Genomic DNA, 20,014 nt, shown 5'->3' on the forward strand with positions numbered 1-20,014 from the left:
AGACGTGACAGATACTAGCTTTTTTATTGCTGGGTTGTTCAGAATGGTGCTTAGTGTAGAATAACTTCTGGTTTTCAAAATGGCTGCACTTTTAGTGAAAATACTGTTAAAAAAGTAACAGTTTTCTAAGTATAGGGAGCCCTCTAACATTGGGGCTTTTTTTAAAAGAGTGTTTCTTGGTATTGTTGTTTATCTTTTCCATAAAGAAGAATTGTGTATCCCTGTCTTCTTCACAGAATTCTTTCAGAGCTTGTTGCCATATGGGTTCTACTTGTTCAGTTTGGACCATCAACTGGCCATGCTCACTGCCTGGTCTCTCTCTTCTGAATAATAGCTTGGCACCTATCATGTCTGACTCTCTTCCTTTGAGAATTCATCAAGTCATAAAGTAGTCAAGGCTGTGAGTGTTCAGTTATTGTGTGTGTGCCTGTAGGTGTACACACACTGCCATCTTGTGTGTGCCTGTAGGTGTACACACACTGCCATCTTTGTGTGTGTGCCTGTAGGTGTACACACACTGCCGTGGAGGCCAAGGAGTCCACATCAACTTTCTGCCTCCTGCTCTCCACTTCTATTTGTTTGTTTGTTTGTTTGTTTGTTAAATAGAGACAGGGTCACTCACAGAACCTGGAGCTCACTGACTGGCTGTCTAGCTGGCCAGTGAGCTCCAGGATCTTTCCATCTCTGGACATTGGGATTGCAGGCATACACTACCGCTTTAAAGAGGGGTAGGGGTCCTGAGGATCCAAACTCAGGTCCTTATAATTGTACAGCAAGCCCTGCATTCATTGCCGCACCTTTCTTGTCCCTCGAATATTCAGTTTTCTAAATGCTGAAGGCCTGTTACACTTTCTGGTTCCTCTCTGTTTCAGTTAATAAGTTATCAAAGAATGTCTTATCAGAATACTTCCATTTTTAATTTTATTTGTAAGTAAGTCTGTGAAAGCTTACGTAGATTGTTGAAATCATATCAAGCATAGTGCCCCTTGGGAACCCTGTTTCTATATGTACTGTTCTTTTTTGCAAGTATGCTGTTTTGTTGGGGACAGTTTAACTGGAGTGATACCATTTTCTTTAGTATGTGTGAGAAATTTCTACCATTTCTGAATGTTAAGTGCTTTCTTTAAACATCAAAGTAGTATGTAAAAATTCTTAAGGAAATAAGGTAATGTTTAGATATTTTCTTAATTCTGTATATTAAGTTCTTTAGAAACATCTAATGTTATCAGTTTACTAAGCATATCGATATAAAGTTTTTTGCTATCCTTTAATTTTTGAGATGAAGTCTCATGTAGTCCAGGCTAGCCTCAAATTTATCATGTAGTCAAGGATGACCTTGAGCTCCTCATCTTCCTGCTTCTACCCCCTGAGTGATAGGATCACAGGTATATAACAGTACATCAAGTTTATTCAGGGCTGGGCTCAAACCCAGGGCTTCACGCTAACTTGGCAGGCACTCTACCCATTGAGCTGCATTCCGGCTCTACTCAGTAAGTTAGTAGCTAAAACACTAAGACACAAAAAACAAATTAATTTGAGTTTTTGAAATGATTGTTAATTATAATTAATAATAATTTAATTAACTTAATGAATCAAACTCAGGGCTAGATTTTAAATGTATGTATTCCATGGAAGAAAATTCAGTATAAATACTCTAAATGCTAATTAGTTGAGTTCTTGATGAGTTTAGATTGTGTGTACATACGCACACATTATTGAGCAGAGTACACTCAGGAAAAAGTAAGAACTGGAAGATACACCTACTGTTGTCTTTAGTTCTGCTGTTTAGACCTAAATTCAGTCATCTATACACACTCTGTGGTACAAGTTAGCTGGCATAGATTGTCTCCATTACTTGCTCCTTTGTGTGACTTTAGAAGACTCTGCTCTGTTCCCCCTCCTGTAGAATGGGGACAGTGGTAGTACCTATCTCAGAGTGGCCTGGCACAAGCTGACAAGAATTCTGACTCACACAGCCCACAGCCTCCCTGTACTATTGGCATCTGTGTGAAGGAAGAAAGTCTATCTGGATTATTGTCTGATGTCATTTTCATGCACTGGCCATGTATTCTTGCCTCTGACAGCCAAATACTATTTTTCTTATTTTTTTTTAATTGTCTTATTTCATTGGAAGGGTCAGTTTACCTCTAGTTAATATTTTACTGTTTCTCATAAAACAATTTAGAGTTAAATACATGATTGTGTTCCTATTCTGGAGCAGTGTGTCTTGCATGTCATTCATAACAAAACTACTCTGTATGTAGCATATTTTGCATAGTCTGTGCTTATTTGTATCCATTTTTAAAAGTCAGATATAAAAGATTTATTTTGTTATAAAAGCAGTCATACCAGACCTGGGAGTCAGAGACAGGCAGATTTTTAAGTTAGAAACCAGACTAGTTCCAGGTCAGCCAGGTCTATCTACATAGTGAGACCCTGTCTGAAACAAACAAACAAACAAAAAGGTAGCTATACCTATTACTGTTTTAAAAGGGAGTCATGTATCTTGAATTGTTCTTCAGATAGCTCTTAGAAGATGTAGTGAGAGGGACTGGCTCATATTACATTGAAGAAACAGTTAAGGGCATTTGGGATGGTCAGCTAGTTAGTGGTGAGACTGATGGCTAGAAATCACACCTGTCACTGTGCCCTCTCCTTTGTGAATGACAGGAAAGGAAGTAGCTGCTCTAAGTCAAGTCCAGGAGTTCTTTTTAACCAGTGTTCTATGTTTACAGCCTATGCTAGACCCAGTCATCCTTACCACAATTCAGGACGTTCGGAGTGTGGAGGAGAAGGACCTCAAAGACAAGGTAATACTCCCTAGCCAGGCAGAGCCTACGCTGGTTAGTCCATGATAGCAAAGCCAAGTCTTGGCAAGTTCCCGTGCCATTGCTTTCTGGTTCCTGACGACGTGCTGTCCACATCAAATTATCTTGAAGTTCCCTGACCCCATCCCAAAAAAACTATTTTCACAACAACTGAGGATAGTGTTATCTCAGTAAATACAACAAATATAGTATTGTCATGAGTGAGTGATAACATTCAGAGTTTTTTTAAACATGATCTTGATGGTGTTATAATCAGAATAGATAATATCAATGGAATGATACTGAATTTTCAGTGTATCTGAAGTAGTTTAGAGCAGTTTAACACTGAGGAAGACTTCCTACCTTGAATCCCTTCTACAATTACCTTTTCCTTGCTCCTCACCAATGAGCTTAACTTTTGCTTAGAAGCAAATGTAGTTAATTGGTCATGTAAAATACGAGCTGTCCCCTGGCCACTGTTACCTTATACTCTGTGTGTTATAAGAATTAATATCAGGATGTTTTACAGTTTTTGTTCCTTTGTTTGTTTGTTTGTTTGTCTGTTTTTATTAAATGAAAGAGATTGGTTAGCATCCCTGAGCTCTTATCTGCCATTAAGTTACTTTGCATGCGTTTCCAACCGGATCTGGTGACGATTGTGGATGACCTTCGCCTTGACATCCTGCTGCGCATGCTGAAGTCACCACATTTCAGTGCTAAAATGAACTCCCTCAAAGAGGTAAGTTTGCACTTGTTTCAAGAAGACTTCACTCAGATGTGGCTAGTAATAGAAAGGTGGGTGGGGAGAGAATAGTTTCTCTTGACCATGTAAGACAGAGATAACAATGGTACTGTATGGGAATTGTCTGTTAGTAAGGTTATATTTGTAGTTTCAAGATTTGCTCTCTGAAAAGCTTTGTGAAATTTCCTGCAGTATCATCCTTACACATTTACTAAGTGACAATTCTTTTTATTATTTCAGATATAACTTTATCTTCTCGCTGATGTTAGGACAAAAAACGAGTGACTAACACTAGTATGAGTCTAGACAAAATGTGAACCTACTTTTCCTCAGCTTCCTAAAGTTCACTTTAGATGTGCACAGTGTGATTGGGTTCAGTGACTGGCAGGTTAAGCCAGTGCCGTTCAGCCATGATTCCCGTTAGTTTTCCTTTAGTTTGGGATTTGGGCCTCTAAGTCAAATCAGCTCGTCCTGGACCATTTTAAGTCAAAAGAAGAATTTACTGAAAGAAGACTGAGCTATTTCACGTATGTGAAGAGTTGAATAATCACACCATGAACTTGGGCAAAGATGTGTGAACAAGTACAATTTGACCAGGCCATCTGTCCTGTGGTAGAGGTCATGGCATGGACAGTTTACAAGCTGAGTAACCGGAAGTGCCCATCTCCAGAGAGGGACAGCTGCCTCTTTCTTCCCAGTTATAAAATGTGGAGGGCAATTGTGCTTGCAGTTTGGGCTAGAGCCTCATCAGCAAGCCAGTCATGGGTGGTCTAAGGGGTGTGAAGAGCTGAGAATGAGTCCATGGTCTTTTTTTCTTTTTTTTTTCTTTTTTCTTTTTGCCAGAGCTGAGGACCAAATCCAGGGCCTTGCCACTTGCTAGGCAAGCGCTCTACCACTGAGCTAAATCCCCAACCCCCCCATGTTCTTTTTAAAGAGTCGTTACCATTAGGAGTCTGTTAGCTTTGAAGAAGTAAATTGGTTTTGAAGTATTTTGTTTAACTATCAAACTGCACTGGATATGTCTGTAAAAATGACTGTACATATATGAAGAGGATTTTGATGATGTGTATTGGAGTCAGTTGTACAAATGCTGTCATTTTAGGTAACCAAACTAATAGAAGACAGTACCTTATCCAAGTCTGTGAAGAATGCTATAGACACGGACCGATTGCTGGACTGGTTAGTTGAAAACTCAGTTCTGTCAATTGCACTGGAAGGTAAGTTGCTTTTGAAAAAAAAAATTACTTGACATGTAAATGGTTTTTTATTTTTAAAAGGTGCAAAAATTTTGTTTCTTTTTATTAGCCTTTAAATAATCTTAGGGAGTTATTATTGCTTTGAGTTAATAGACTCATTATTCACTATATTTGGTTTCTCCTCTGATGTTTCCTCCATTAGGCAACATAGACCAAGCACAATACTGTGATCGCATAAAGGGAATTATTGAACTCTTGGGCAGTAAATTGTCATTAGATGAACTCACTAAAATCTGGAAGATACAAGTAAGTTGAGCAGAATTATTTTTGCCTTTTTCTGATAAGTTTGTACCATAGGAAAGGAGGTAGGGTGGTGAGGAGGCTGGGAAATGGGACCTCATCTGATTTTAACTAGAAGACCTATACCTAATCTGGTTTACAGATTTTATATATATATAAAGTTCATGCTGGACTTAAAATTGCAACCCTCTGCCTGAGTTTCCTGAGTGTTGGGATTATAGATGTGTTTTATCATGCACAGCTTGTATTCCTTCTGAAATTTCCTGTTAATTTATTCTTTCCTACTTGGTTTTTCCCCCCCTCAAGCCTTAATCTTTGCCCTTTTCTCCCTACAAAAGCTTTCACTAGTCACTTTCATCCACTCCTATGGCCTTAATTACATTTGTTTGTTGCTGACTATGAATCATTCCTCTAATTCAGACCAAGCAGTGCAGCATATGAATGTGGCTCACCTAATTACTAAACCATAGTGAAATCTGGTGCTTTTCTTTTCTTTCTTTCTTTCTTTTCTTTTCTTTTCTTTTTTTTTTTTTGAGACAGGGTTTCTCTGTAGTTTTGGTGCTTGTCCTGGATCTCACTCTGTAGCCCAGGCTGGCCTCAAACTCACAGAGATCCTCCTGGCTCTGCCTCCCGAGTGCTGGGATTAAAGGCGTGCCCCACTGCCGCCCCGCTTTTCCCAGCTTTTCTAACTGTGTCCACCTAATCTGTATCAGTCAAAATCTGGTCAGAAACAAACTGTGCTAGACATTTTAGACACATGGAATGTACCCTGGGGAATTGTTTACAAAGCATGTATGCACATGGTACACAGGCATACATACAGACAAAACACCCATAAAATAAACAGGTTTTTTTAAAATTTAAAACAAACAAACAAACAGTAACAAAAAGGTGTTGCTAAGGTGGAAGAATGGTGGGAGGAACGGGTAGAAAGTGGAGGGGCATCCAGTCCAAGGAGGGACGCCTGCTTTGGGAGGTGCCTTCACCCCAGGTGCTGAAGCTGGGAAGGGCCGCTCCCACTGCTGCTGCCTCACCAGCCCAACATTCAGTCCCTGAGCCCGAACCCACAGTACTCCTCCTCCTTCCCTCCCTTCCTTCTTTCCCTCCTCCCTCCCTCTCCCTCTCTCTCTTCCTTCCTTCCTTCTTCCTACTTTCTCCTCTCCCAATACTCCAGTACTCTAATACTCACTGACAGAGTATTAGAGGAAGCTAGCTGACAGAGGACTATGGGAATACAATTAGCTGATTCCCTTCCCAGCATTCCAGAGCAGACTGCAGTTAGGGGTGGGATTAAAGAAAAGCAGTCCTAGGTCCCTAGTTGAGTACTATCACATAATGTTGTTTTCTGAGTATACATTTTGAGCCCACATGAGCTTGAAGATGAGGAGTGTGTGTATATGTGTGCGTATTTGTATATTCCTACTGCATTTGATGAACTAAATGCATAGTGGATGTGGGGAAAGTTAACTGAATCTACAACTATTCTGCCTTTCAAGGTTCTGTCCTTACAAGGTAAATAGTGAGGCATGACTGTCCCGTGACAGATTATAAAATGAGTGCCAGTCATCCACAGTAGTGTCTACATCTCTGTGCAGAGACTTACTTACTGCCCATAGGGTCAATAAATATTAGTTGAAGTAACAAAGAGTGTTATCAACATTTAAAATGGGGCCGATAATACTCTCAACCCTGATCACCATCTGTGAAAACACTGAAAATGTATTTGCCTTGTAATTTATTCAGTTCAAAATAAATCAATATAAATTTTTTGTTGAAAATACTTTATTCTCTTCTAAAAGTAAATGTCCGAGATCTTGATTCTTATGCTTTTTTACACATGAAAGCCAGTACTGCTGGGAGTTGAAACGCAGTCAGCTGATAACCATTAGTAATAGTTGCTTCACATAATCTTGCCAGGGTTGTCATGGAAGTGAATGCCAATTAGACTCGAGTCTAATTCATTTTTGTTACATGTCCCTTGTGTGGACTGTCAGGAAGAAGACTTAGGTTTGCCAAGCCCCAGGACTTAACTTGCTCCCGATGTCTCCTTTCTTCCAGTCAGGACAGTCATCTACGGTAATTGAGAACATTCACACTATTATTGCTGCAGCAGCTGTGAAGTTTAATGCAGATCAGCTTAATCATCTGTTTGTTCTCATTCAGAAGGTAAGATTGAAACCCTAGTCCATCCTCCAACAGCTGTGTCAAAGTGTACTTTTCTTACCTTATTCTTAGCTCAGATTTTAAGTTTTTGCTAAATTTCACCAGCCTGACCGTGACCCCACCCTGTGTGCTGTCTGTTCTCTTATGCAGAGCTGGGAGACCGAGAGTGACCGGGTAAGACAGAAGCTGTTGAGTCTGATTGGACGAATCGGCCGGGAAGCTCGATTTGAGGCCACTTCTGGAAAGGCAGGAAATCAAATGTATTTCTGTAGCTACAAATGCTTAGAACAGCCTTACATGCTTATGAGGTGGCTCATCAATGGTGCTATTGCAGGTGTTAGATGTTCTCTGGGAACTGGCTCACCTTCCAACCTTGCCCAGTAGCCTTATTCAGCAAGCCTTGGAGGAGCACCTGACAATCCTGAGTGACGCCTACGCAGTGAAGGAGGCAATCAAGAGGAGCTACATCATCAAGTGCATAGAAGACATCAAAAGGGTTGGTTTAGTTATCAGTGTAGTAATATTGTCTGGGTGATTAGAGCCAAGAGATTTTCCTCCTCTAGTATGTAAACTAAGAGGAATGCCCTGTCTGGAAGCTGTTGCTTTAGAGTCCAAATTTGGGAGCTGTAGGTTTTGTTTTTACCAAGTCATTTACATTTCTCTTAAAATTAATTTTCAGCCTGGAGAATGGTCAGGTTTGGAAAAAAACAAGAAGGATGGATTCAAGGTAAGTATTTGCATATGGAATCAACTAAGGTATTCTAATTTTATAATTACCTTTAATAAATTATATCATACTTTTAAAACATTTTATGGTTTATTAGACTAATAATATACAGATGTGATCTTTATGAGCTGGGCTGTATTTAGAAGTTGGTAGCTGTTTACTCTTAAAAGGAAAAAAATTAGAGTTCCATTGAAAAAGTAATTTTTATAACTCTTAGGAAATTGTATAATTTTCAGCTGTATTTTCTTTTTAAGTTAGATCTAAAGTATATAGAATTTTTAAAATACATTGAATTCTAAGTAATTCTGTCCCCATCTTTCTCCCATAAGGGAAAAATGAGTATTCGTGGATAATAGAGAAAGAAGGGAAAGGTGCCTGTAATGCTGACTTTAGATATTTGCCACACCTACACATGCATAAGCCTTTGTTCTCAGAACAATCCTAATCTAGCCATGGGCAGCACTCTAGCTATCCCAGCCTTAAAGCCCAGGCAGTGACAGGACCGATTTTGGTTTTGGAGTTTGGTATTAATAACATAGAAATATTTCTGGTAAAAATAGATAGAGGCTTGGTATTTCATTAGCCAACCTTTCCCTGGTTTCCATTGGCATTCTTCAAAGGAGCTGGGACACTGCTAGCTTGCTTCTGTGTATCCACAGACACATGACTCTTGCTAACAAGCTTTGGCAGTTACTGAGCTTTTGTGCACTTCAGTTAATCTGGCTATAAAGTTTAGGTGGGGGGGTATAAAAATGTGGTGTTTCATATTTCTGATGCTGAAATTTGATCCCTGGAATTTTCTGCGTGAGATCTAGCTTTAGTGATCTTAAAAAGCATTTACAAACTAGAGCTAGTAATGCTGCGGTTAAAAGGAATGATGAATGTTTAATTCAACAGCCTTGCTTGCTTTCTACTCAGATGGAATTTAAATTTTCCAGTTCCCTCAGCTCAGTGACTCTGACAATTTAGCAGTCTCTCTTCTTGTGATTGAATAATTTTCATTGTGTTATTGAAATGTATATCCTTCAATAGCATCAGTAAACAAAAAGGGGCCTCTAGGAAATGTTCTTTCCTTCTAGGCAACAGACATTTTTTTTTTCTTTATAGATATGCAGATCAAAGCTGAAGGGGCATCTCCTTTCCTCCAGGGAAATAGCTCTGAAATGCAGAGGCGCCTGTGGCCCTTTGTTCTCCTTGTCACAGCCCAGCACCACCTGGCTCTCCCAGTCAGCCACATCCCTGTGTCTTGACTGCTTCTCTTGCAGTCCCTTCAGGCGTGTGTTGTGCTGTAGAGCAGGACAGTAAGGGAAGGAAGGACCATCTTCCTTTTTACACCCCTTCCCCACTGCTCCCAGAGAGGAAATCCCAGAGAGCACAGTTGCTCTTTCCAAGGAACAATAGCTTACATCTTATGTAGCACTTGCCAGATACTCCAAGTACCGTTGCTGAAGGGGGGCAGTGGGAAGATCAAAGCCCCCTGGCAGGGGAGTGACGTATTTACTGCACTAAAGGTGTTTTTCTGTGCTATGCCCTTTCCTGCCAGGCAGCAAGGTGGGCTGACTGGGGATTATGTCTCCCTGCCAGGCTACACAGAAACTAAGCGAAGGGTAAGACAAGCTCACCACCTCTTACTCCCCTCCTGCCCTCAGCTACCTCTTCTCCCCAACTGGTTCCCTTCCTGCTGCTTTTCACATTCCAAGTTCCCAAGTTCCACTGTCCTGGTGAGAAACTCAGACCTTTATAAATTCTGCCAAGGCTCCCTCAGCTCCCTTGGTCCTCTTTCTCTGCTTTGTTCCCACTGTCCATCCCCAACCCTTTGTCTCTTATCAAAATTTCAGTGTTCTCATCCAAAAAATAATCCTGACCAAAGTCAAATTATGTTTACTCCAGTAGTGTGTTTGCACATTCCCTCGGCCATCTTTAGGGCTCAGACTTCTGGTAAATAAAGCTCTCTTGCTCTTACTCCCCTGCGCCCTACAAAGCCACACAAAGCCACACGTAACCAGGTTGAATAGCCCTGGTCTGAAATACTTGGGACCTATGGTGTTTCCAATTTCGGAGCCTTTTGGATTTTAGAATATTTACATAAACTTTACTGGTGGAACATCCCAAATTCAAAATAAGAAAAGTTTTGAACATAATATTTAGCACTCAAAAAAGCTGTCAGTTTTAGAATTCAGATTTTTGGATTCAGGACAGTCGACCATTTGTTAGGGAGTTGCCTCTGTTTGCCGAAATAGAGTGAAGCTAGCAAGATGTCCTCAGTACAAGTAGTCTCTCAGGGGTGCAGTCAGTGGAGGAGCACAGTCTTCTTCAAGACATTCTTCCTATCCAAAACATTTTACTTTGTTTCTAGATAAAAACTAAAACTGAAAAAGCAAGACAGATGAGAAGTGGGGGATGTTCAGCCCTAAGAAGAGAGAACTCAAAGCATATGAATGGTTTCTTTAGGTCTTTAGAGGGCAAAAATAGAGAAATGGGGCGCACTTAGTTTTGTGTCTCCCGAGATACTGCATGGAGCCATGTTTAGATGTGAGAAGTCAGCATGGAGCCATGTGTAGATGTGAGAAGTCAGCATGGAGCCATGTGTAGATGTGAGAAGTCAGCATAGAGCCATGTGTAGATGTGAGAAGTCAGCATGGAGCCATGTGTAGATGTGAGAAGTCAACATAGAGCCATGTGTAGATGTGAGAAGTCAGCATGGAGCCATGTGTAGATGTGAGAAGTCAGCATGGAGCCATGTGTAGATGTGAGAAGTCAGCATGGAGCCATGTGTAGATGTGAGAAGTCAGCATAGAGCCATGTGTAGATGTGAGAAGTCAGCATGGAGCCATGTGTAGATGTGAGAAGTCAGCATGGAGCCATGTGTAGATGTGAGAAGTCAGCATGGAGCCATGTGTAGATGTGAGAAGTCAGCATGGAGCCATGTGTAGATGTGAGAAGTCAGCATGGAGCCATGTGTAGATGTGAGAAGTCAGCATGGAGCCATGTGTAGATGTGAGAAGTCAGCATGGAGCCATGTGTAGATGTGAGAAGTCAGCATGGAGCCATGTGTAGATGTGAGAAGTCAGGGAAAGTGTCTGGACAGAAGGAGAAGGAGACTAGAAACAGGTTTGCAGCTTCCTCTAAAGGCACTGTAATTTGGACAACACACTAAATTTAGTGAAATTATCAAATATATTCAGTTTATTTTCAACCATCCTTATCAATCAGAAGAGAATACTTTTCAATTTTTCTTATAACTAAACAATATAATATCATAGTTAACAGTGATTAACATTTTTTTCCTGATTGCTAACCTTCAGAGAGACTATCTCAGCAATGAGTCTTAAATTCCAATTTATAGGATTTTTCTTTTAATTTTACTGCATAAAGAGTAACATTCAAAGTGTAATTTCCTTTACCCATAATATACCTAATTAGTCATAATGTATTTTTTAATGTTTCTACTTATTGCTAAAGGATTTGTGTGTGTGTGTTTTATTTTTATTATTATTGTTATTTCCATAATCCTTTTGGAAGGTGTCGGTTCAAAATTAAGCCTCACAGTTTTGATCATTGTCGTTTATAGTCTTGTTTGAGCAGAAAATATTCCGCCTAACTTGAGAGGTAGTCGGCCTTTGATACATACCATATTTCTGTGACTTCAAGATGCCAGAGATTGCAGCCTGAATTGCAGAGTTACTAAATTTATAGAGAACAAAAACAGAAACTACCTTTTGGGGTTGAAATTTAGCCCAGTCAGTACAGTGCTTATTTAGCATGAACAAGATCCAGAGTCATATCCCTAGCACCCCACAAGCCCAGTATAATGACACATGCTTGTAAGCCTAGCGCTCAAGAAACAGAGGCAGGAGAAGCAGACTTTCAAGATCATCCTCAACTACACAGTGAGTTTGAGGCCAACATGGTACTTGAGACTCTGTCCCAACCCCAAGAAAAGTACGTTTACCAGCCATTGTTTAGACTCATAGCCAGAGGTTAAATGTAAGCATGTTTTTGTTTTATCAATTATGTGTAATTTCACCTTAAGTAATCATTATCTGTAGTAGTGTTTTGAACCACTCTGAAATCTTTGGTACTGGGGATACTAGGAATTAAGTCTGGGCCTTGCACATGTAGGCAAGTATGTTACATCCCAGCAGTCCTTGGGCCATACTGAATCATGTGGAGTTTTATGTGCTTATCTTTCAGAAAGTGACTTTTTCTTTGAGTGATAAGTACAGGTTGAGCAGCTTTTTGTGAATTAGGGTGCAGCTTAAGGCAGAGAGGCACCAGTGCTGAGTGGTAGAGCCCTGAGCAAGGGAAGGGTCTGCATGCCAGCTTTTGGCTTTAAAAATGACTTGAATTGTTTTGAGTTACAACAGGCGAGTTAATGTTATGTCATGATATAATGTTTCTGATAACATTTAAACAATAAACTAGTAACCCAAATTGAGATTTAAAGGCCATCCTTGTTTGGTACTGCCTATAATAAATAACAGCTCAATTCAGATAACAGGTAGATGAACAAATGCCTTTTGTATATAGGTAAGTTTGTATATAAAAGCTATGGACAGTTATTAAAGCTTACACTTAATACATAGTGGCTGGTAAGTGTCTTTTGAGTAGTATCAATTTGAGAAATGCTAAAAGACTACAATTCTTTCTTTCAACTAGGATCTTCATTTTGCAGAAAGATTTGATAAAATTACTTTTAAAATTTCAGCCTTTTAAATGAATACTAAGGCTTTAGTTGATATTTTGCCTAATAATCAATCAGTTGATTAATAGCATTTAGTCTGATGCTTAGCAATTTTATTATGAGATTTTATAGTTCAAAAGATGCTATTGATTAAAGGCCAATTCTCTTTAAGGAGAATTGCATACACATCAGACCTGCAACACAAAGACCTGATTGTCGTACCAGTTTTAGAAATAATATATTTCAAGTGCTTTGAAATTAAAGTGTAGTCTGAGTAAAATGTCTATAATATTTAATAAAAATAGTAATGAGGTTGGAGTACTAGGGAAGTACTAGGAATTGAACCCAGGACCTCACACATGCTAAACACAGGCTCTACCTCTGAGCTCTACCCAAGCCCCTTAATAATTAAAACAGAATTACCTTTTATGAAATTATCTTAAGTAGATATGTAAACAGATTGTATTTTCTACTACTTAACTCATTGTCAGTATCTTGATCAGATCATTGATACCTTAACCACATAATTAAAGAAAGCCATATTTTTAGTCTACTTTCCTTGCTGGCCAGTTCAATGTTAAGCTTTGCCATCAATTTACTTTATTGAGTGAACATGTCTTGGCAGCTCTGTGCTACTTAATCTGTCCTCTGAAGTTGCTAATTCCTTGTCGTCTGTATTTTGCTGATGTCCCCTGTACAGTTACTGTCACCTCACATCACTCCTGTTTGCAGTTCTTGGCCTTAGGATAGTTGCATGCAGAATAAGAAGTTGAAGACTGAATTATGATTGCATGGAGATAAGCTAAAAATAAGTGACATGAAAAGGAAAACAGCAGAATGTCCAACAAGGAAATAATTGACTGGGAAATTGTTATAGCTAATAACTGACTGCTATTTACTTCTAAACTTAATTCATGTAACTTCTTTTTAACCCTAGTCATCTCAACTTAATAATCCGCAGTTTGTATGGGTGGTACCCGCTTTGCGTCAGCTCCATGAAATCACTCGTTCATTTATAAAACAGACCTATCAAAAGCAAGACAAGGTAGGAGCATGCTTACTTTTTGATCTCAGATGCATAGCCTTTTGTAATAATTGTGATAAGCAAACCTGGCTAAGGTTATTGCATTGATAGCGTCTCACTGGCTTATGTTTATTGATGTCACTGATTCTTATCATTTGGAACTCTTAATTTCAATCTCTACTTTCATGTCTGAGGAGGTTTTTCTTTTCTCCTAACTCTTCTCTTTGATTGCTTAATTTATTAAGATAACTAGACCAGCTTTTAAAAAAATAGTAACTCCAAAATTTGAAAAGATTCCTGACTATTTTACAAAAAGATTACTTTTGTGTAAGAGCTAGGTAGAACTTTCTCAATGTTAGAGCCAGGAAAGCACATAAAGTGCAGTAGCTCTCTTCAAGGATTCATTTCTCTTTTAGATGCAAAATAATAGCAATGTCTTAGTTCCCTGGGAGGAGGGTACTTATTAATAAGAGTAATAAGAAATCAATACCCAATAAAATACCAGATTGATTGTTAGCTGTCATAGGACGTTTCCTGTTTGCTCTTTCATCTGGGACTACATTGTAAAATAAAAGCTATATTAAGCTGACCAAATGACTACAGTCTCACGCCACTTTTATTTTTGTTGTTTTTGTTAAGAGCATTATTCAAGACCTGAAGAAAAATTTTGAAATAGTCAAGTTGGTAACGGGAAGTTTACTAGCTTGTCATCGGCTTGCAGCAGCTGTGGCTGGGCCTGGAGGCTTAACTGGCTTGACACTGGTGGATGGCCGCTACACTTACCGGGAGGTATCAGGCACTGTGCTTCTCTTTGGTGGTTTCAGCATTCATTGAGCTTTTCTATTGGAACTGTAAAAGAAATATTTGTTGGGTACAACTATAAAAGGGTGCTGTGAGCTATCTTTGTAATGAGGGAACAGTTTTGAATCTTAACTATAATTTCATTAGATTTACTAATTTGTGGTTTTGCTTGCATGGTATATGTATAACACATGTGGACCTGGCACTCATAGAGGTCAGAAGAGGGCATCAGATCCCCTGGAACTGAAGTTAACAGGTGGTTGGGAACCACCATGTGGGTGTGGGAATTGAACCCAAGTCCTCTGTAAGAGCAGTAAGTGCTCTTAACCACTGTGCCATCTCTCCAGTACTTATCTGTAATTTTCAAATTGAAGTTTAGAAAAATAGTGTTTGTTAGCAACAGTTCTTAGCTCTGTAGACCGTGCATTTTCATTTTAGATCAATTGATTGTTAATGATGTTTTTAAAAATCCTAGCTGGGTGTAGTGCCTCATATACCAGTAATCCAGGATTCCAAAGACCAGTGGTTCTCAACCTTCCTAATGCTGGGATCCTTTAATACGGTTCCTTATGTTGTGGTGACCCCCCCAACCATAAAATTCTTTTGTTGTTACTTCGTAAATATCTGATATGCAGGATATTGATATGTGACATCTGTGGAAAGGTCATTCGACCCCTCCTCCAAGCGGTTGTGGTTCACAGGTTGAGAACTGCTGCTGTAGGCTGAGACAGGAGGATTTTTGTGAGCTCATGGCATGGGCTATAGATTGACTTCTAAGCTATTCTGGAATTCAGAGTAAGACCTTGTCTCATACAAAACAAAACAACAACAAAAAACTACCAGAAACAACACTTACCTTCACCACTTGTAAGCATGGTGGTTCCTTTTGAGATTACTGAAATTGAATTTGATTTACATCTAAAATCAACTGTCTTTGTAATTAATTTGAGGTTGCTTTTGCTGCATTGTACTATTGGCTGATAAGTCCACTTCTCACATTTACTTTATCATAAATTCCATGAGAAGTGTTAGGTTTTGTAAAGTTTTGTTGTAATGTTTCTTCTAGGTGTGAATGCTTCAAATGAGATAACTAGTTGCATTATTGCTTTTTTTTCCCCCAGTATTTAGAGGCACATCTGAAATTTCTAGCATTTTTCTTACAAGAAGCTACACTGTATCTGGGGTGGAACCGAGCCAAAGAAATCTGGGAGTGCCTTGTGACTGGCCAGGATGTCTGCGAGTTAGATCGAGAGGTTTGTAAGATGGTGCTGAAATGGTGCACTCCGCTGTGTGTCTCATCTTGTTTCTGTGTTTTGGATCCTGTTTGTGTTGTTTCCGTGAACATTAATGGCAGAGTAGGAACTGTAAGTATTAGAAAAAAAATGTCCTAAAAGAAACCCATGATATATGTAAATGTGTGAGCTCTTTGATCGTTTTGATTCAGTTCTAGGTCAAATACTAAAATCTACAAAGTGAATATCGATGAAGAATTATGGGTATAATTTAGTTTTCTCCTTTCCTGTGAAACTAATTTTATTTATTTGTAATAAATCAACTAATTTTAAATCACTACTAAAAAACTTAGTTCCTTAAAATGATGTTGTATCCCCAGAAATGGTAACATGAGTCAAGAGCAGCTAAAACAAATAGAAACACTTATTTTGACGTTTGCAGTTGCTAACTGAGTCTTGGTTTCCTCTCAAATTACAGAATAATAGTAACTACTTTATAGGCATGTTGAAAGGACTGAGTTTGTGACGGTGCTTAGCACTGTACCTGGCATACATCGAGGCTTGATTGTGGCTGCTGGGAAGATTTAAGTATACAATCCAGTGAAAAGTGGAAGTGCATAGTCACCAGGAGAAAGACTTGCTGACCATTTCCACCTGCTCCAGAGTTCCAACCATTTCAATTTGGAGTATAGTTTAGCAGTTACAGAAGTGTTAGAAGGATTGAAAGTGCTCTCCTTCCTGTCCAGATGTCCTGTGGTTTGTGTGCAGCAGATTGTGGTTGGTCTTAGGGCCGTTCTGTCTTGATCCACAGATGTGCTTTGAGTGGTTTACAAAAGGGCAGCACGATCTTGAGAGTGACGTTCAGCAGCAGCTCTTCAAGGAGAAAATTCTGAAACTGGAATCATATGAGATCACCATGAATGGTAGGAAAGCTTACAACTGTTGGTTTTAGATGTTTTTACAGTAAGAGATTTCATTTGTAAATTTAATCCTACTTCTCAGAGCCAGCTGAACAGTTTGGAATATCCTTGTGGAATTCTTCACATGCATATCCACATGGTACCTTACTGAGATTTAAAATTATATAGACTAATAGATTAAGTTGTCAAATTATCTCTCTGGTATTCCTTAATAAATAAGATTCATTAGGTAAAAATATATCAAAGTATATAATGCTTTTTTCTGTTGTTTCTTTTATTAACGTTCAGTTTTATTAACGTTCAGTTCATGTGCCATAAAACTCACTTTGTAAATATATAGTCAGCGACTTTTAGGCTGCACTCACTCACGCAGCCCTGACTTCTTTCTCACATATAAACGTTGTCACACCAAAGAAGAGCTCTGCGCTCACTGGCAGCCACGCTCAGACTTCGCTTGCCCAGCCTCTATTCTTTTCCCCTTTGGATTGGCCAGTCTGATGAACATTTGGTATATGTGAAGTCATATATACGATTTGGGATCTTTTGTGCCTGTTTTCTCTGATTGTCGTTGAGCTTAATGTTTTCAAGGCACACCCAGTTGTTGTATGTATTACTTTAGGAGGATAATATTTCACTGTAGATGTCCCATATTTTATTAATTCATCATTCAATGAACATTTGTTGCTACCACTTTGAGCTATAAACATTCATGTAACTGTTTTTGTGTTTTCATTTCTTTTGGTTGTGAATTTTAGAGTCACATTTACCATGAAATCGAACCCTGAGCATCTGTCAAGCTGGTTTTGCAAAGGGTTACACTATTTTATAATCCCACCAGCAATGTTCTGGTTTTCTACGTTGCCAGTAATTATTATCTGCCTTTTTAAAGATGTCCTGGTGGGTAGTGAGTTATGTCCTATAGTTAAGACTTGCTTTTTCTTGATAACTAATGATACTGAGCTGTCTATTCAGATTGATTTTGTCCATGTGTATAGGTTCTTTAGAGAAATGTCTAGTTGTACTTTCAACTATATTTTGATTAGGCAGTTGTGATGTAAGGGCTTTTTATATACTCTAGGTATTAGCTCTTTAGCAGATACATAGTTTATCAAAATCCCTATTTTGTATTTTGTGTTCTTTTCTTAATAATGTCCTTTGAAGCATGAAAGTCTTAAATTTTGAAAAAGTCTACTTTACATGTATTTTCTTTTGCTGCTTGTGGGTTGTTGTTACTGTTTTTAGTTTGTTGGTTTTTTTAGGACAGGGTTTCATTATGTAGCCCTGGCTGGTCTGGAACTTGCTATGTAAGCCACTCCGGCCTTAAACACCCCACCCCAGCAGCCTGCCTCTGCCTCCTGAGTGTGAGGATTAAAGATGTATGGTTTGCCTGTGCTTTCTTTTCCCAGCAAATGAGCATTTATTTCTTTGTTAAATAGTATTATACTAATTATAGGTTTAGATAAAATTTTCCTTCCTTTAGTTTCATATCAATGTTAATTTTAATTAAATGTATTTAATAGTTGCTGTGTAGTACAGATAATAACATATTGTGATTGATGTACACCCAGTATGAAACCCTGAAGGATTTTACTTTTTTTTTTAAACATATGAATCACAGTTTCCCCTCCCGTTCCCTTCCCCCTCTTCCTTCCTTACCCCCCCCCCCCCACATCCATTCCTCAGAAAGGGTAAGGCCTCCCATGGGAATCAACTAAGCTTGGCATATCAAGTTGAGGCAGGGCCAAGCTCTTCCCCCTGCATCAAGGCTGAGCAAGGCATCCACCTAGGGAGTAGGTTCCAAAAAGCCACCTTATGCACCAGGGACAGGGCCCCACAAACACACTAAACTACAGAACTGTCAACCACATGCTGAGGCCTAGGTCCCTGCAGGCTCCCTAGCTGTCCATCTAGAGTCAGTGAACTCCCACAAGCTCAGGTCAGCTGTTTCTGTGGGTTTCCTCATCGTGATCTTGACCCTCCTCCCTTTCCTCAGCTAGACTCCCAGAGCTCAGCCCAGTGCTTGGCTTTGAATCTCTGCATCTGTTCCCATCAGTTACTGGATGAAGAGTCTATGATGACAATTAGGGTAGTCACCAATCTGATTACAGGAGAAGGCCAGTTCAGCCAGCCTCTCTGTTATTGCTAGGAATCTTAGCTGGGGTCATCCTTGTGGATTCCTGGGAGTTTCCCTGGCATAAATGATAAACAGGCTGAGAAGGAAATCACAGAAACAACATCCTTTGCAATAACCACAAATAATATAAACTATCTTGGGGTAACTCTAACCAAACAAGTGAAAGACCTGTATGACAAGAACTTTAAGTTTTTGAAGAAAGAAATTAAAGAAAATATCAGAAAATGGAAAGATCTTCCATACTCTGGATAGGATTAACATAGTAAAAATGGACATCTTTACCAAAAGCAATCTACAGATTCAGTGCAATCCCCATCAAAATCCCAACACAATTCTTCACAGATCTTGAAAGAACAATACTCAACTTCATATGGAAAAACAAAAAACCCAAGATAGCTAAAATAATCCTGTACAATAAAGGAACTTCCAGAGGCATCACTATCCCTGACTTTAAGCTCTGCTCTAGGGCTATAATAATAAAAACAGCTTGGTATTGGCATAAAAACAGACATGTGGATCAATGGAATCGAATTGAAGACCCTGACAAAAATCTACCTACCTATGAACACCTAGTTTTTGACAAAGTAGCCAAAATTGTACAATGGAAAAAAGAAAGCATCTTCAACAAATGGTGCTGCCATAACTGGATGTCACCATGTAGAAGACTGCAAATGGATCCATATCTGTCACCATGCACAAAACTCAAGTCCAAATGGATCAAAGACCTCAACATAAATCCAGTCACACTGAACCTGATAGAAGAGAAAGTGGAAGGTAGTCTTGAACGCATTGGCACCGGAGATCACTTCCTAAATATAAACACCTGTAGCACAGACACTAAGACCAACAATTAGTAAATGGGACCTCCTGAAACTGAAAAGCTTCTCTAAGGCAAAGGACACACACTCAGTCAATAAGACAAAATTACAGCCTACAGAATGGGAAAAGATCTTCACCAACCCCACATCTGACAGAGGGCTGATCTCCAAAATATATAAAGAATTTAAAACTAGACATCAGAACACCAAATAATCCAATTTAAAAATGAGGTACCAAACTAAACAGCGAATTCTCAACAGAATAATCTCAAATAGCCGAAAGGCATTTAAGGGATTGCTCAACATCCTTAGTCATCAGGGAAATGCTTGTGCTTTTTTTAAAGGTGTCTTTGGTTTTTTGAGATGAGATCTGACTCTGCTGCCCGGGCTGGTCTGGAGCTTCTGGGCTCAAGCAGTCTTCACCTTGGGTAGATGTGACTGCAGGCCTGCACCACACAGCCTGCAC

General features: G+C 39.2%; 1 protein-coding gene across 1 annotated transcript in view; it reads left to right on the forward strand.

Annotated features, from left to right (window-relative positions):
• Positions 1-20,014, forward strand: part of Usp24 (ubiquitin specific peptidase 24) — a 134,645-nt gene that overhangs the window by 46,056 nt on the left and 68,575 nt on the right. Inside the window, exons 9-20 of the mRNA XM_036178654.1 lie at positions 2,736-2,810; positions 3,388-3,546; positions 4,652-4,766; positions 4,948-5,051; positions 7,104-7,211; positions 7,359-7,454; positions 7,543-7,704; positions 7,888-7,935; positions 13,557-13,664; positions 14,283-14,432; positions 15,566-15,697; positions 16,488-16,599. Of these exons, the coding sequence (XP_036034547.1) occupies positions 2,736-2,810; positions 3,388-3,546; positions 4,652-4,766; positions 4,948-5,051; positions 7,104-7,211; positions 7,359-7,454; positions 7,543-7,704; positions 7,888-7,935; positions 13,557-13,664; positions 14,283-14,432; positions 15,566-15,697; positions 16,488-16,599 (1,369 nt within the window). The remainder of the gene's footprint in view (positions 1-2,735; positions 2,811-3,387; positions 3,547-4,651; positions 4,767-4,947; positions 5,052-7,103; positions 7,212-7,358; positions 7,455-7,542; positions 7,705-7,887; positions 7,936-13,556; positions 13,665-14,282; positions 14,433-15,565; positions 15,698-16,487; positions 16,600-20,014) is intronic.

The sequence above is a fragment of the Onychomys torridus genome, chromosome 2 (genome assembly GCF_903995425.1).
Source record: "Onychomys torridus chromosome 2, mOncTor1.1, whole genome shotgun sequence".
NCBI classification, from domain to species: domain Eukaryota; kingdom Metazoa; phylum Chordata; class Mammalia; order Rodentia; family Cricetidae; genus Onychomys; species Onychomys torridus.